Below are 16,808 nucleotides of genomic sequence, written 5' to 3' on the forward strand. Positions count from 1 at the left end.
TGATTGAGATAGGGCTTCCTCAAACTTCTTTTTTTTTCCTCGCTCAGGCTGGCTTCAAACTATGTTCCTCTGATCTCTTCCAAGTAGCTAGGATTACAGGTTTATTTCACCACACCTGGCTTACATTGTTATTCTTGAGTTGAAATTTCCCCTTAGATGACTCTTGGAGCTGATTTATCCTTTCATTTTAGTTCACTCATTTAGCCATTTGATCATGAGTGAATTGCCCCTGGTACTGTTGGGTACCAGATTAGTAGAAGTGATGGGCAAGAAGGAGGCCTTTTCTCTCTCCTTGGCCTGTCACCACTCAGAACCACAGTGTTGGTACAGAAGTGGACTATATACAGAAGGAACATGCGGGGGTGGAGGGGGAAAGGAAGGGGCCAGAAAGGGAGTTAAGAGGGCTTAATGGGTGGGGATGGGAGTTCTAGGCCTAGGGAACAGCAGGATATGTCCGGGGAGCTTTAAATAACCCATCATTGTTGAGCAGCAAAGGACAGATGGGGAGTGGGGAGCAGAGGTCAGGCCATGAAAGGTATTGAACCCTGACAAGAAAATGCAAGTCTATTGATGTGAACAGGCTGCTTATTTTGGGAACATGCCTTTGGTTCAAAGCAAAGAGGCCATGAAACTTTTTTTTAATAGAAAAGAAACTTGCATATATGAGAAACATATTCTTTACTTTGGGACATGTGATATTGAACCATTGCTAAGGAAATAACTATTGTATTCTTCTTCTTATTTTTTTTTTTTGGAACAGCGTTTTTTGAAGTTTCCTGATGACCCCAAAGTGAGCAGTGAATTCCTTGATCTGATTCAGAGCCTTCTGTGTGGGCAGAAAGAGAGACTGAAGTTTGAGGGCCTTTGCTGCCATCCCTTCTTCTCCAGAATAGACTGGAATAACATTCGCAACTGTAAGCAGAGTGGTGCTCCTTAAATTTGGTTCTTGGGATCTGAAACGACTGCATGGCCCAAAGAAGCTGCTGTAAATTACATAAAGATTTTAATTATTTATGGGTGTAGAAAAGGCGAACGCTATAGCTGATTTTGAGTAATAGTTCTGCTTTAAAATCGTTGGCATGGAACTGGGTCATTGATCGAAACTCTTGATTTTGTGGTCTTTGGAGCATTCTTTGCAGGAAGCTAGAGACACAGGTTGGTAGACTGTGAAGGTTGTCCCTTGGTTTGACACTTCTTCCCAGGAGAAGTAAGGGACCTAATTATTTTATTCATAGATGAGGAAAAAGACTCTGAGATTAGGCAACCTGCCCAGGCTGCTCTGCTAATGGTTGGAGCCTGCAATGAAACCATAAACACCTAGCTGCGTTCATTTGTTTTCTCTGTAATATTTGTCTTTGCTCACAAGCATGTAAAATCTATAATGCATATGTACAGTGGATTCATTCACATATTGCTTTATAATCAGCTAAGGCAAACTGAATTAATTCTCTAAAACAAAGACCTGACTGATTATCAACAAAACCAAAAGCCTTGCTGTTGTTGTTTTCCCACAAAGTGGTGATTTTTTTTTTTAAAGACCTTGTTCATTTTTAAGTGTTTTGTTGCTTGCATGTCATCAGATGACCTGACCCAGAGCAGAACCAGTGGGAACGCAGTTGGCTGGCTTGAGTGCATTTATTTTTGGTGATGATGGGAGGTGAGAAAATGGAACCTGTTTTTAGATGTGGAAACCAGGCTTCTGATTGGATCTGTGTTGTAATTACAGGTTGAGCATTCCTAATCAAACAATCCAAAATATTTCCAAATCTGAACCTTCTGAAGTGCCAACCTAATGCCACCAGTGGAAAAATCCCACACCTGAACTTGTAAAGACATGACATATAACCACTGTTAGTGTATATGTATAGAAGAGGCAAATGAGTTTTCTGTTTAGACCTGAGTCCATCCCCAAGCATAGCTCATTATCTAAGATGTTTCTGTTTTGTAAACAGAAAAACCCACCAAAATCTGAAACCTAAAATACTTCTGAGTGAGGGACCCTCAACCTGTACTTTGGGCTATGGCATGGTTAGGACCCAGTACTGCCATTTTGAAGGCCATTTTGATGTTTTTTCTGACCTCCTCTTGCATGAAGTACCTTAGTAGGCTGCATTTCTATGTATCTGGCTAGGTACACTTTTTGCTTCTGTCTATGCGCCTCATGTTGCTGTGATAAAATGCCTGGGAAAATCCACTTAGAAGGAGGAATAGGTTATTTTGGCTCATAGTTTCCTTCCATGGTCACTTGGGGGGAGGGGGTTGTGGTATGTATGGCACAGTACACCATGTTGGGAGTACCAGTGAGGACTGTTTACCTTATTACAGCCAGCAAGTCAAAGAGAGACTGGAAGTGGCCCACGACCCAATGTCATCTTCAAGGTCAAATCCCAGTGAATTCACTTCCTCCCATGAGGCAAGGGTTCTATTGCCTTTCAGTAGCACAAGGTGGCAACCAAGTTTTAACCATGTGGGTTTTGGGCCACAACATTCTGGTAGCTACAGAGTTTTCATTAGATTTTTCTAATTGTTAGACAATACCTCCAAATCTCTAAGGTTGAGCTTTCTTATCTGGTAATATATTTTCAGTGCATTATTCTTAATGCTTTTTGTAAGATTTGATAGAATTTCCTTTAGATGCTATTCAAGTACTTAATCTTCTCTTATCTTGCCTTTTTATCTCTTATCTTCTTGAATGAGCAATTAATTACTTATGCACAAATGTGCTGATTATGCTTAAGGACACATCTCCAAGTGAGACTGTCAGTGAATGTAGATTAGTTATCTGAGTAACTTCTGTTTTGGTAATCCTTGATGTTTTTGATATTAGAGTTTCTCTGGGTAGTATCTGAAGGGGATGGGTTCCAGAACCTAACATGCGTACCAAAATCAGAGCATGCTCAGGTTCCTAGTTTAAAAAAAATGATGTAATATTTTCCTATAACTTACACAGACCTTCAGTATGCTTTATATTATCCCCAGATTACATATAATACCTGATATGATGTAATTGCTGTGCAAGTAATTATTACACTATATTGTCTAGTAATAATGACAAGCAAAGAAGTCTATGAGTTCAGCACAGATGTAAGTTGTGTTATTATTATTATTATTTGTATATATTCCCCATGATCCCTGTTGGTTGAATCTAAAGATATGGAACTGAGGATATGGGGGGCTGACTGTGTATCAAAACGACCGGGTTTTGTTCTAGTCTTTTCCTTTCAGGCTGTTTATAGGCTTTAAAGCTTACTGGGTTCAGAACCATGTTTGTTTTTCTAGAAATGAGATAGTATCTGAAGGAGAGACAAGTTGGTGTTGAATGTGGCTCTTGCTACCCATGGTTTTTTTGGTGGTAGGGATGGAACCCAGGGACTAGATAAACTGAGCTACACCCCTAAGGGCCATCTTTGGAAGGCCATGGTCAACTTCAGAATAGGATAACTATGATGAGTCACTACAGACTTATTCATATTCATTGTTTTTGAATTTGACTTGCCATTCCTCTGTAGAAATCAACTTTAAATTTCTTTTTAACTATCCCCTTAGATTGTTCCTTATTCTTTATGCCCAACTGAATTCTGTTTGATTCTGAATGATTTTTATTGACTGCCACTTCTGGGGGAGTTGTTCTGAAGACTCCTAAAATATATAGTTTATTATTATTTTGTCTGGTCCTACGGTTTGAATTCCTGAGCTTCTTTGTGCAAGGCTCGTGCTCTACTAGCTGACCCATAGTTCCACTTCTGCCTTTCTTAGCACTTCATTGGAGATAAGGGTCTCAGGGATTTTCCTGTCTTGGCTGGCTTTGAACTGCTATCCTCAGATCTCTGACTCCTGAGTACCTAGAATTACAGGTATGAACCACTGGCATCTGGCTATTTTTTTTCTTTCTTTTTTACTTCTCTTTCTTTTCTTTTCTTTTTTTTTTTTTTTTTTTTTTTTGCCAGTCCTGGGCCTTGGACTCAGGGCTTGAGCACTGTCCCTGGCTTCTTTTTGCTCAAGGCTAGCACTCTGCCACTTGAGCCACAGCGTCACTTCTGGCTGTTTTCTGTATATGTGGTGCTGGGGAATCGAACCCAGGGCTTCATGTATACGAGGCAAGCACTCTTGTCACTCGGCCATATCCCCAGCCCATACTTCTCTTTCTTTTAACAGACATTTTATTTTGGACTGTTGGGTCCATAAAAAAGTTTCAAAGATAGTACAAGAGTCCCTATATACCCTTCACTTACATTGATGCTAGCTCTTACAAAATAGTGTCTCATTTGTCAAAGCTAAGATTGGTATTTTTATGATACTATTAACAAAACTATAGCATTTTTTATTCAGATCTAATCAGTTTTCCTATTCATGTATCCATTTTGCTCTAGAAATCAATCCAGAGTATAATACTGCCATTAAGATGTTTATATTGATGGGACAAATCCTACTTTAGTGTAGCCCAGCCAGGGGCTGGTAGGTTCATGCTCTCTCAAGGATTGGCAGTTGTGAGGCCTTCCTGACCAATCAGAGAGGTATGGTGTTAAGGTTAGGAATTTTCTGTATCCCTTTGCACATTTGCAATCAGCTCAGGGCTTTGGGATTGAGAACATTGCTGAACTCCATTGCTATTTGAGCTATTTTCTAACTAGCTGACTCCAACATAAATTGTGCCTTTGTCCAGTCCTATTTTCTTTGAACACATGTGGAATGACTCTCATCAACCAAAGCACTTGAAATGACCAAGTTCATGGTTGCTGCTTCAATGTCTTGTGGTTCCTGGCTGTTGAATATTTCTGCTTTCCCCAATGCAAGATCATCCCTTGATGAAAGCAACATATTAGCTTCTCTGCTGTTTCACCACAAATTCTTCTTTTACTTGTTGTAACCAGTGAAAGGAAGTACTGCTTAACACAGCAGGTAATAATCTTTTAAAACTCATTATCTCAAGAGGTGGTACTGGCAGGGTAGAGGAATGCAATGTAAGAAGGGTCTGGGGCAAATTTATGAATGGCAGAACTGGGTGTGGTAGTAAGAGGAACTAGGACTGGTCTTGTCTTTGACCCCGAGGTCAAGTGGAGCACCTGTGCCCTCCTGGGTCTGAGCTCTTTGGGGGCTGCTATGGGAAATACCTCATGAACTGGGATTTGACCCACTTTGGGGAAACTTAACTCTCCCAGCAGATCTCAAACTCTGTGATGACTTTGCCCCACAGTCCTGGATCAGCCACATGCCCATTACTCTGATCTGTCATCCCCACTCTCATGTAAGCTTATACATTCAGCTGATTATCATCATCATTTCAAGGCTATTCTCCAATTTTCCATGGGGGGCTTTCTTTCTTCCTTTCCTTCTTTCTTTTTTCCTTCTTTCCTTCCTTCCTTCCTTCCTTCCTTCTTTCCTTCCTTCCTTCCTTCCTTCCTTCCTTCCTTCCTTCCTTCCTTCCTTCCTTCCTTCCCTTCTTTTTTTTGTTCTCCCTCTCTTTCTTTCATTCTTTCTTTTTCCCTCCCTCCCTCCCTCCCTCCCTCCCTCCCTCCCTCCCTCCCTCCCTCCCTCCCTCTCTCCCCCTCCCTTCCTCCCGTCTTCCCTTCCTCTCTCTCTCTCTTTCTTTTCTTTGCCAGTCCTGAGTCTTGCACTCAGGGCCTGGGTACTGTCCCTGAGCTTCTTTTGCTCAAAGCTAGCACTCTACCACTTGAGCCACAGCACCACTTCTGGCTTTTTCTGTGTATGTGGTACTGAAGAATCGAACCCAGGGCTTTATGCATGCTAGGCAAGCACTCTACCACTAAGCTGCATTCCCGGCCCAGATTGGGGGATTTCTTAAGCATGCCAGCTGCCCAGGGGCTGCCGTGCAGTTCAATAATGTTTCAGAAGGTTGGCAGGATTCTTCTAGTTAGCCTGTTTTTTGTTTTTTGTTTTCTGAGCTTCTGGAAAGCTCATCATACAGGTCTTTGAGGCTGTTTTTCTTTTTTTTTTTTTTTTGGCCAGTCCTGGGCCTTGGACTCAGGGCCTGAGCACTGTCCCTGGCTTCCTTTTGCTCAAGGCTAGCACTCTGCCACTTGAGCCACAGCGCCACTTCTGGCCATTTTCTGTATATGTGGTGCTGGGGAATCGAACCCAGGGCCTCATGTATACGAGGCAAGCTCTCGCCACTAGGCCATATCCCCAGCCCCAGGCTATGTTTTTCTTACCTACCTTCTCTTATCTGTGGGGTTGTTTTCCTTTCTGATGCTCTCTTCCATCACTTTTTATTTTATTTTTTTTTTGGCCAGTCCTGGGCCTTGGACTCAGGGCCACTAGGCCATATTCCCAGCCCTTCCATCACTTTTTTTCAACGTCTTCCTCCAGAGGTTGAGTGAAGTCCATGGAACCTGGACACCTGTAGCCCTTATCTAAGCCTACCTTGTCTCCACAGTGAAGAAGGCAGAATGCCAGGGCTATTTTCTTGGACATTTATGGAAACCTTGGAGGACCTGAATTGTCTGTTACTTGGGAGACTGGGGTAGGGGGGAAGCTCTTTCTTTTGAGTCATCCTCCTTGCATTATTTTCTGAAAGATACAGTTCTTGCCAAATGATGCTGATTTTCCAAGTCCTTCATGTTTTCTGGTGGAGAATACATTTCATTTTGGTCTCTGTGTCAGTCAGTGAGGATCCCATACTGGTGACACTGGAGGTATTCCTTATCCAAACAGGGCTTGTTTTTGTTATTTTCCTCCGGAGGTGATGGTCAGGCCTGAAGTCTTGTGGTTGTTTGATAAGCTTTTGGCTTAAAGGAGGAAGCATTCTCTGTCTTATCAAGCCCTGGGTAACTTAGTGGGATAGGTGATATTGTTGATGGGACATTTATTCTGTGCCTACCAGTAGGTATTCAAGTATATTGTACAGTATCACTTCAGAAAAATTGAATATGTGTGTGTGTGTGTGTGTGTGTGTGTGTGTGTGTGTGTGTGTTTGGAACTGGGGTTTGAACTCAGGACCTTGCTCTTGCTATCACTGAGTCCTGCCTCCAGTCCTTTTTTGCCTTAGTTATTATTATTATTTTTTTTTTTGGCCAGTCCTGGGCCTTAGACTCAGGGCCCGAGCACCGTCCCTGGCTTCTTCCCGCTCAAGGCTAGCACTCTGCCACTTGAGCCACAGCGCCGCTTCTGGCCGTTTTCTGTATATGTGGTGCTGGGGAATCGAACCTAGGGCCTCGTGTATCCGAGGCAGGCACTCTTGCCACTAGGCTATATCCCCAGCCCTGCCTTAGTTATTTTTTTCAGATAGGGGCCTACTTTTTGCTAGGGATGGCCTCATACTTTTATCTCCCTAACTCTGCCTCTGTATTGCTGTGATTGTAGGCATGTACTACTACACTCAACTTGTCATGTTGAAATGGAATCTCACTACCATTTGACCTGAGCCAGTCTTGAACCACAGTCCTCCTAATCTCTCCTTCAACAAACTAGGATAATAGGTATAAGCCATGGTACCTGGTAGTGTAAGGAATATATATATATAATATTATGTATAAATATATGTATTATTTTATAATATGATATACTGTATTATACACACGCATATATTACAGATGTGGATACTGTGATAACTTAGCCATGGTCATATGGGAAATGAGTGGCAGAGGCTGAATTTGGGTCTGGTCTATGAAATTCAAACCAGTACTCACCCTGAAGTATTTATTTCTTAGCTTAAGAACTTGTCAGTAGTGATAATGTTTGTGATGATGGCAAATAATAAATCATATCATTCTAGAGAGTGAGTTAATTTCTGGATTTGGAGTTGCAGTAACTAGGTTTTGTTTTGTGTTTGGTACTGAGGCTTGAACTCAGGGCCTGTCCCTATCCTTACCTCTTTTGATCAAGGCTGTTGCTTTACCACTTGAGCCACAGCTCCACTTCTGACTTTTTTTGTGGTTAACTAGGGATAAGAGTCTTAGGGACTTTGCTACCTGGGCTGGCTTTGAACCTTGATCTTCAAATCTCAGTCTACTGAGGAGCTAGGGTTTTACAGGTGTGAGACACCATTGCCTGGTGTGTACTACCTTTTGAATGGTGCTTAGAGTCCAAAGTCAGTACTTTTAAGCATATGTGCTTAAAAGAGAGAGGTTGTGGTTCTGTTCGATTGCTATCCCTCAGAGTGATGGGAAATTGGGTGCTTTGTAGGCTCTCTGCTGGGCTACTAAATCACACATGCTTGATGTTAAACAAAACAAATGGTAGAGTGATAACCTGGTCATTCCTTCTCCTCTCTAACTCTCAGATGTAGCCTAGGAAAGACGTTGTTGGATGCATGGCTTAGAATCTGAGGATTTATAGTCTCAGCATGAATTGAGGTCAAGGAATGTGGCTTAGTGATAGAGTGCTTGCCTAGCATTCATGAAGCCCTGGGTTTGATTTCTCAGTACCACATAAACAGAAAATACCATAAGTGGCACTGTAGCTCAAGTGGTAGAGTGCTAGCCTTGAGCATAAAGAAGCTCAGGGTCAGTGCTTAGGCCCTGAGTTCAAGCCCCCAGGACTGGCAAAAAGAAAGAAAGAACAAAAAGGGAATGAATTGAGAGAACCTAGAATGTATCCTGTTGTCTGTTATCTTGATCAGAGGCTGTCAACTTCAGCACTGTTGACATTTGGAGCCGGGTGATTCTCTGTTCTGGGACTATTGAGTGAATGGCAAGAAGCTTAGCGCTGTTCCTAGCTTATCCCTACAGCTGTCTGCAACATCCCTCTCCTGTGGTGGTGACAACTGGTGATGTCTGCAGACATTGCCCAGTGTCCCTTGGAAGGGGGCATAATTATTATCCTTAGCTGGGAACTATTTATTTTGAATTGGCTCGGTTGTTACCAGGAAAGAGAATGTTCTTGTCATCTGTTTTGGGTGCATGAATTCAGTGCCTCACACTTGCTAGGCAGGCTTTCTACCACTTGAGCCACATACCCCCAGTCCTCTAGTAATCTGAATTCTTCAAGATGGCTGTGCTATCAGACACTAACACTGTTATCTGGGGTCAGTAGGACCTTGCTGCTTGGGCTGTGGTCCGAGGGCCAGCAGCATCAGCCTCACTTGGGAGCTTGTTAGAGATGCAGAGATTTGGTCCTGCTAAGTCAGAAGCTGCATCTTAATGAGATCCCCAGGTGATGCCCAGGCACATTACAATTTAGGAAGCTAAGATGAAGGAGAAAATTAGACCTGTCAGCCTTAGAGTTTCTTACTCATCTTTGTGGGCCTTTCTCATTTTGTCTTGTAGGCTCTGGGTGAGAGGAGTCTGCTTTTGGGCTAAGGACTCCCATGGGTAGATGAGACTGCTTAGAATCGTTTGGGTTTTATGCTCTGCTTTTGAGGAATTGAAAGCTTTTCTCTTGGATATATGTTATATCATTCCTATCCTCCAGGATGATGATATAACCTAGTCTTATCTTCTGATAGCAAAGTGATGTTTTCCTACTCTTCCCTGCTATCCCATTTCCTATTGTTTCACAGTCACTTTTTTTTTTTTTTCTTTTGCCAGTCCTGGGCCTTGGACTCAGGACCTGAGCACTGTCCCTGGCTTCTTCTTGCTCAAGGCTAGCACTCTGCCACTTGAGCCACAGCGCCACTTCTGTCCATTTTCTGTATATGTGGTGCTGGGGAATCGAACCCAGGGCCTCATGTATACGAGGCAAGCGCTCTTGCCACTAGGCCATATCCCCAGCCCCATCACAGTCACTTTTAATTAAGGCTGGATTATTGTTCATTGATAGTGTTACCATGTCACAGCAAAGGCAATAGAGTAAATAGTTGCTATTGTAGGAGCTGAAGTCAGGGCTTCCTGACTCCAAATTCCTTTGTGTTTAGTTAGAGAGTGTGTGTGTGTGTGTGTGTGTGTGTGTGTGTGTGTGTGTGTGTGTGTGTGAGAAAGAGAGAGAGAGATACTTTTTTCTTCTTCTTGAGATAAGGTTTTCCTAGGTAGTCCAGGATAGCCTCTAACTTGAGATTCTTCTGCCTCTTCCTTCTGAGTGCTGGGATTTTAAGCCTTTGCCCTCAGGCCTGGATCAGAAAGTCAGTCTTTATCACGTTTGTTTTTTTTTTTTTTAAATCTTTTTTTTATATATTTATGTGAAAAAGTAGTGCAATTCATGGTAAAATAAAATTCAGGGAAATAGACGTTTATGCAGTGAAAAATGTTTCCCACCCCATTCCCTGCCCATCTTTAAAGCAAACCCCTACTTTCGGTGATGTCTATCTCCCCAGATGACTGTGCTAATATAAACACCATTACCCCTTGCACTCTTCACAAGGTTTTCAGGAGAGTTATTTCCCTGCATTGTTCACTAGAAGGAAGGGCTCATCTTTACCGGACTACCTACCACAGGTTGCCTTTGGCTTCACCGTTCTGCCATTGATTTTTTTTTAATTTAATTTTTAAATTGATTTATTGTTAAAGTGATGCACAGAGGGGTTACAGTTTCATGCATAAGGCAGTGAGTATATTTCTTTTTTTAAAATTTAATTTAATTTAGTTTTATTTGCTTTTGTGGAGTTTATTTTTTTTTTCTTCAAATTTTTATTATCAAACTGATGTACAGAGAGGTTACAGTTTCATACGTTAGGCAATGGATACATTTCTTGTACTGTTTGTTACCCTGTCCCTCATACCCCCTTCCCTCCTCCCCCTTTCCCTTCTGCCCCCCGCCCCCCAAGGTGTTCAGTTCACTTACACCAAACAGTTTTGCAAGTATTGCTTTTGTAGTTGTTTGTCTTTTTTTACCCTGTGTCTTTCAAATTTGGTATTCCCTTTCAATTTCCTAGTTCCAATACCAGTATACACGGTTTCCAATATACTCAGATAAGTGAGTATATTTCTTACCTAACTTGTTACCTCCTCCCTCATTTTTCTCCCACCTTCCCCCTTCTCCAGTCCCCTCCCCCCAGTTGTACAGCTGGTTTACAGCATATAGTCTTGTAAGTATTGCAGTTGCATTGGCTCACAAACAATATTGAGATTCCACCTCACCCCAATAAAAATGTCTTTTATCAAGAAAACTAATAACAACAGATGCTGGAGGGGATGTGGCCAAAAGGGAACCCTACTACACTGTTGGTGGGAGTGTAAACGTGTTCAACCACTCTGGAAAGCAGTTTGGAGATTCGTCAAAAGGCTAAACATAGAACTCCCCTATGATCCAGCTGCCCTGCTTTTGGGCATCTACCCAAAAGATAACAAGCAAGACCACACTAAAGCTACCTGCACAACTATGTTTATCACAGCACAATTTACCATTGCTAAAGTATGGAACCAACCCAGATGCCCCTCAGTAGATGAGTGGATCAAGAAAATCTGCAATTATTTTCTGATGAGCAATGTTCTCTTCCTTCCGAATGAGGCCCCTTCTGTTTTTTTTTTCCAGTACTGGGACTTGAACTCAGGGCCTGATCCATGCCCCTGGCTTTTTTTGTACTCTGCCAACTTGAGCCACAGTGCCACTTCTAGCCTTTTCTGTATATGAGGAATTGAACCTAGGGTTTCATGTATGTGAAGTAAGCACTCTACCACTAAGCCATGTTCCCAGCCCCCCTTCTAGTTTTTAACATGAATATTCCACGTATGCATTTTAGCATTCTGCCTATAGAATAGCATTACCTCAATGACTGACGTACCTTGTGTGTTTCCCTCTTTATTTTGAGCTTTTTTTTTTCAATGGTCTGCTTATCTTGAAGGTCTCATCATTTGAACAGGTATTTGCCCATCTTGTGTATACTGAGCTACTTAGAGAAGGATGAAGATGGACTTCCCTGGTAGGCTTGGTTCGATCTTGAAATGTGTCACCCAGTCAGAAACCCAGTCAATTCAGGGGCAGGAAGAAGTGAGAAGCTAAATATACTTGGGGTGCCAGGATGGGGCTAGGGAATCAGGAACCATTCGGAGGATGTTATAGTAGTGGCCAGAGAAATTAAACATGCAGGGTCCAGTACCTGTGGGTACTACCTGCTAGAGTAGGACAAGGAATAGTGAGGAGATAGAGTCACTACCTCTTAAGGGCTTAATGGGATATGCAGGGAATATTTATGTGTCTCTTGGGGACCATTCTGGTTTTAGAGGATAAGTTATTTAAGAGAGGGTATGCCCAAAAGAGCTAAATGCTTATGAATTAGGATTAGAGGATATTCTCCCTGTAGTCTGAATTTAGTCACTACATTTAGAGATGTTTAAAATATATATTCTACCTTATTCCAATATAAATGGATATAGCTCATTCTAGAGATAGTTGCAATATCAAGAAGATAAAAATAAATAAGTGTAGAAGCCTGGGCAAAGGTAGGGAAATAAAGTCCGAGTTAAAAGTGAAATCAAGCCAGGTACCAGTGTCTCATGCCTATAATCTTAGCTGCTCAGGAGGCTGAGATTTGATTATCGTGGTTCCAAGCTGGCCTTGGCAGTAAAGTCTGTGAGACTCCAGTTAAGTACTGAAATAGCCAGAGGTGGAACTGTGGCTCAAGTGGTAGAGCACTAGTCTTGAGCAAAAATGCTCAGGGACAGAGTCCAGGCCCTGAATTCCAGCCCCAGCATTGACACAAAAAGAAAAGAAAAGAAAAGAAAAAGTAATCAAATCAGCACTGGTGGCTCAGGCCTATAATCCTGGCTTCTCAGGAATCTGAGGATCAAGGTTCAAAGCCAGCCAGGGCAGATAAAAAAGACTTTTATTTCTAACTAGCAAAAATCTGCAAGTGCAAGCATGGCTTATGTGGTAGAACACCAGTCTTTAGCAAGAAAAAGACTAAGAGTGCAAGGGTTACAGTTCAAAACCCAGTAACAGCACACATACCCCCAAAAGTGAAATCAATGGAGTTCCTATCATGTTGCCAGAGGAAGCATAATTTGGGGCTATCCCTTGAAGAAAAAGTCAAGAATGGTTTGTTCAGAAAAGACTCAATTTGTATGAAACTGTAACCTCTATGTACATCAGTTTTATAATAAAAACTTAAAAAAAGAAAAGAAAAGAAAAGACTCAATTTTCTGAGTAGTGAGGTTCAGTTAATTTCACTATTGGGATTCCCATCCGTGAGCTGCTGTGACGTGGTGATTTTCATGTGGGTACTTCTTCCCAATATCAGATTACAGTTTTGTTAAATCAATTCTGTATGTGTGTGCCAGTACTGAGGCTTGCACTCAGTGCTTCTTTCTCTTGCTTGGCTTTTTCACTCACAGCTGGCACTCTACCACTTGAGCCACAGCTCTCCTTCCAGCTTATGCTGGTTCATTGGAGATATAAGTCTCTCAGATTTGTGTCTTAGGGAGCTTCAAGCTTTAATCCTCAGATCTCAGCCTCCCGAGTAGCTAGGATTAAAGGCATGAGCCACTGGTGCCTGGAGGGTAAGTCAGTACTGGAGAGTTTGAACTCAAGGCTTCATGCTTGCTAGGCAGGCACTCTACCATGGAGCCACATTCCAGCTGGTAAATCAGTCCCAAATGAGGTAAAGTAATCTTCCCAGCGGAAGGTAGGAAAATGGGGAATAGGTTTGTTAGAGTCCATAAATTGGAGTCCTCTACCCTTAAATTCTCACTTCACAAATAAGCAAATGCGGAAATGATTTGGCCAACGGTTCAAAATTATATTAAACATCTGGGACTCTGTTCAGCAGCCAACTTTCTAATCAGTTCTATGAAGTGTGCTGATTGCATTTATGCTCATTTTCTGAGGGTGGAGGTGGGGTAGAACTAAGGGGAATGGCTGGCAGGAGTCACAGAGACGAAAGCCTGGGGACAGAGTAGGGAGACCAGGTGGTTCATGACAGAATTTGGAAACGATTGCCTGTGTCTCACTTCAGAGGAAATAAACTCAGCCCAGTCCACTCAGCTCTGGTGGAAGAACGTTCAATGCTAGCATTGGCAGTTTGGGATTTAAGTAGACCTTTCCTGTCCTTGAAAATTCTCCCTTATAAAGGATAGATGCAAAGAAGTGATAGCTCTGTGTTGTACTTAGCAAGATGCGGCATAATTAACAATTTTGATGGAGTAAAATTTGCCCCTTCTACAGCCTTGCCACAGAGGCTTCGGGGAATAAGAAGGGCAGAAGTGGTCACTTGTCCAAGTGCCTGCCAACTCTGGATGGAGGAAGTGGAGGAAGTGACTAAAAGGAAAACAAGATATGTAGATCCAACATTGCTTCTTTTTTTTTTTTTTTTTCTTCAAATTTTTATTATCAGGGGCTGGGAATATGGCCTAGTGGCAAGAGCGCTTGCCTCCTACACATGAAGCTCTCGGTTCGATTCCCCAGCACCACATATATGGAAAACGGCCAGAAGGGGCGCTGTGGCTCAGGTGGCAGAGTGCTAGCCTTGAGCGGGAAGAAGCCAGGGATGGTGCTCAGGCCCTGAGTCCAAGGCCCAGGACTGGCCAAAAATAAATAAATAAATTTTATTATCAAACTGGTGTACAGAGAGGTTACAGTTTCATACGTTAGGCATTGGATACATTTCTTGTACTGTTTGTTACCTTGTCCCTCATACTCCCCTCTCTCCTCCCCCTTTCCTTTTCCCTTTCCCCTCCTGAGGTGTTCAGTTCACTTACACCAAACAGTTTTGCACCAACATTGCTTCTTTATGGGATAAAAGGGACTGAATAGTAGCTCTTGGTCAAGAGAGGAGCAAGGATATGATAGGTCCCTCCCAACAATTGGAAACAGCTTTACTGAAGAATAAGACACAGATGAGCCACAAATACTTTAAGTTACGGTTTAATGCAGTATGACACGTGTATGAACTGTGAGGTCACCATCAGATGCAAGGTAACAAATATGTCCATCATCTGCAAAGATTTCCTGATGGCTTCTCCCCAGCCTGGTTACCCACAGCTTTCTTGGCTGGCTACTGGGGCTTTTCTGAAGTAGCTCTCTTTCCCACTTCTGTGCTTGAAGATTCCTTTTAATCAACTCTTGAGAATCAATCACTGTCCATGACTGTGTCCTGCAGGAATGCTCAGAAAACTCACTGCCTCCCCATTGGCCACCTGCCACCATTCAGTTTCTGTGCTCTTTGCCTTTCACACCCACACGCTCACCTCTAATGACATCCGTAGGCTTCTTCGCTTATTTCCTGGCTCTCCTCATCCTATGTCATTTTCATAGCATCGAATTTGTCAGTTAAAGGGCAGGACATCATGGTGGCTGGAATGAAGTTGAAAATGTCTCTAGTTTCATAGTATTGACTGTCTGCTGTGTTCGAGGCACAGTCCTGATTCACTGCATTCCACACAGGGTGTATCGACGTGCCTTGTGTTTGTGACACTGCGCTGGCTGTTAAGTCATTTCTACTCTCATATGTAGCTCTGTACCCTTGTTGATGATTAAACATTTAGAAACCTTATTAAGCTTGGCTGGGCTTGGTCTCCCCTTTCCTTTTTTTCTTCCCTCCCTCCCTCCCTCCCTCCCTCCCTCCCTCCCTCCCTCCCTCCCTCCCTCCCTTCCTCCCTTCCTCCCTCCCTCCCTCCCTTCTTTCCTTCTTTTCTTATTTTTGAGATAATGTCTTGCTTTGTAGTCCAGGCTGCCTCAGCTTCCCGAGGGCCATGATTACAGGCATCCATCACCATGCCTGGGCCTTTTTTTTGTCTTCTTTATAATGTCATTTCTTCATGACTAATTGGGTGCTCCGAGATACGTCAATCCTTAGGTTTCCTTACTGTGGCATGTTGCATGGAGTCATGCATTAGGGCTAAGAAATGATCTCACACCTAAGTTTCTTGTTATTCCCTCACTCCATGGACAAAACAGACATTAAACATTAACTAAGGACAGCCAGGCATTGTTCTCTATTTTAGGTCTATCATAGAGAACACACAATGTCCTTCTCATCATGGGCTTTGTGCTCCCGTTTAGAAAGCAGGCAATAAACACTAGACCCAAATAAAAAAATATTTTATGTTTTTAATCTTAATGTTTGTCTGAACAGAGTAACGAGCTCAATGGGACACATATTAATTAGACTCAGAGCCAAGAGGACAAATCCATTTGGTTTGTTTTGCTTTTTTTTTTTGGAAAAAATATTTTTGAAGATGATAAATTTTCCCCTCAATGCTTTTTAATGAACGTCAGGATTTTTTTTAAAGAATGGAGAGAGAATTTATAGAAGAGAAATTAACTACAGTTCTTAAAATAGCTCTTTGTTGCCTAAAGCCTTGTTCTACTGTCTATCTTTAAAAAACGAAAAAAGAAGCCAAAAGTAACTTGTGCAGCCTCTGTCATGAAGGAGAATGTGCCCTGATGCCACCTAGAAGAGGTTCATTTCTTTAAAAAATACATAGGGATTCTCCCCCCTATTTTTTGTAGTGACTTTTACCAATGAGCAAAAGAGCTTAATATATGACTTATTATCATTAGTGAATGTGGTGGGTATGTGGCATTGAGGGAAGCTGATTTCACATTATTATATCAAAAATATTAATATAGGTATTCATTAACATATTTTTCAGACAGAATAATCTTGACTTTTAAAGCCTCTTTAACTCAAACACCAAGTACTTCTTTTTTTTTTTCCAAGTACTTCTTTTATGGCCTTTATGTATTTTCTTAGGTACTCTCCTTATAAGACCTGTGTCAATCCATTTCATTATATATTTTCTCATTAAATAGTAGCCAGGCTGCCAGTGGCTCACGCCTGTAATCAGCTACTCAGGAGGCTCAGATCTGAAGATCATGGTTTGAAGCCAGCCTGAGCAGGAAAGTTCGTGAGACTCTTACCTCCAATTAATCACTGAAAAAGCTACAAGTGGTACTGTGACTCAAGTGGTAGAGTGCTAGCCTTGAGCAAAAGTTGCTCAGGGATAGCACTCAGGCCGAGTTCAAGCCCCAGGATTGGG

At 42.2% G+C, this 16,808-nt stretch overlaps 1 protein-coding gene across 8 annotated transcripts in view; it reads left to right on the plus strand.

Annotated features, from left to right (window-relative positions):
* Cit (citron rho-interacting serine/threonine kinase) overlaps positions 1-16,808 on the plus strand; it is a 176,565-nt gene that overhangs the window by 49,904 nt on the left and 109,853 nt on the right. For all 8 annotated transcript variants that reach the window (XM_048342854.1, XM_048342855.1, XM_048342857.1 and 5 more), the window contains one exon: positions 761-914. In XM_048342854.1, coding sequence (XP_048198811.1) covers positions 761-914 — 154 coding nt within the window. The remainder of the gene's footprint in view (positions 1-760; positions 915-16,808) is intronic.

The sequence above is a fragment of the Perognathus longimembris genome, chromosome 3, assembly GCF_023159225.1.
Source record: "Perognathus longimembris pacificus isolate PPM17 chromosome 3, ASM2315922v1, whole genome shotgun sequence".
NCBI classification, from domain to species: Eukaryota; Metazoa; Chordata; class Mammalia; order Rodentia; family Heteromyidae; genus Perognathus; species Perognathus longimembris.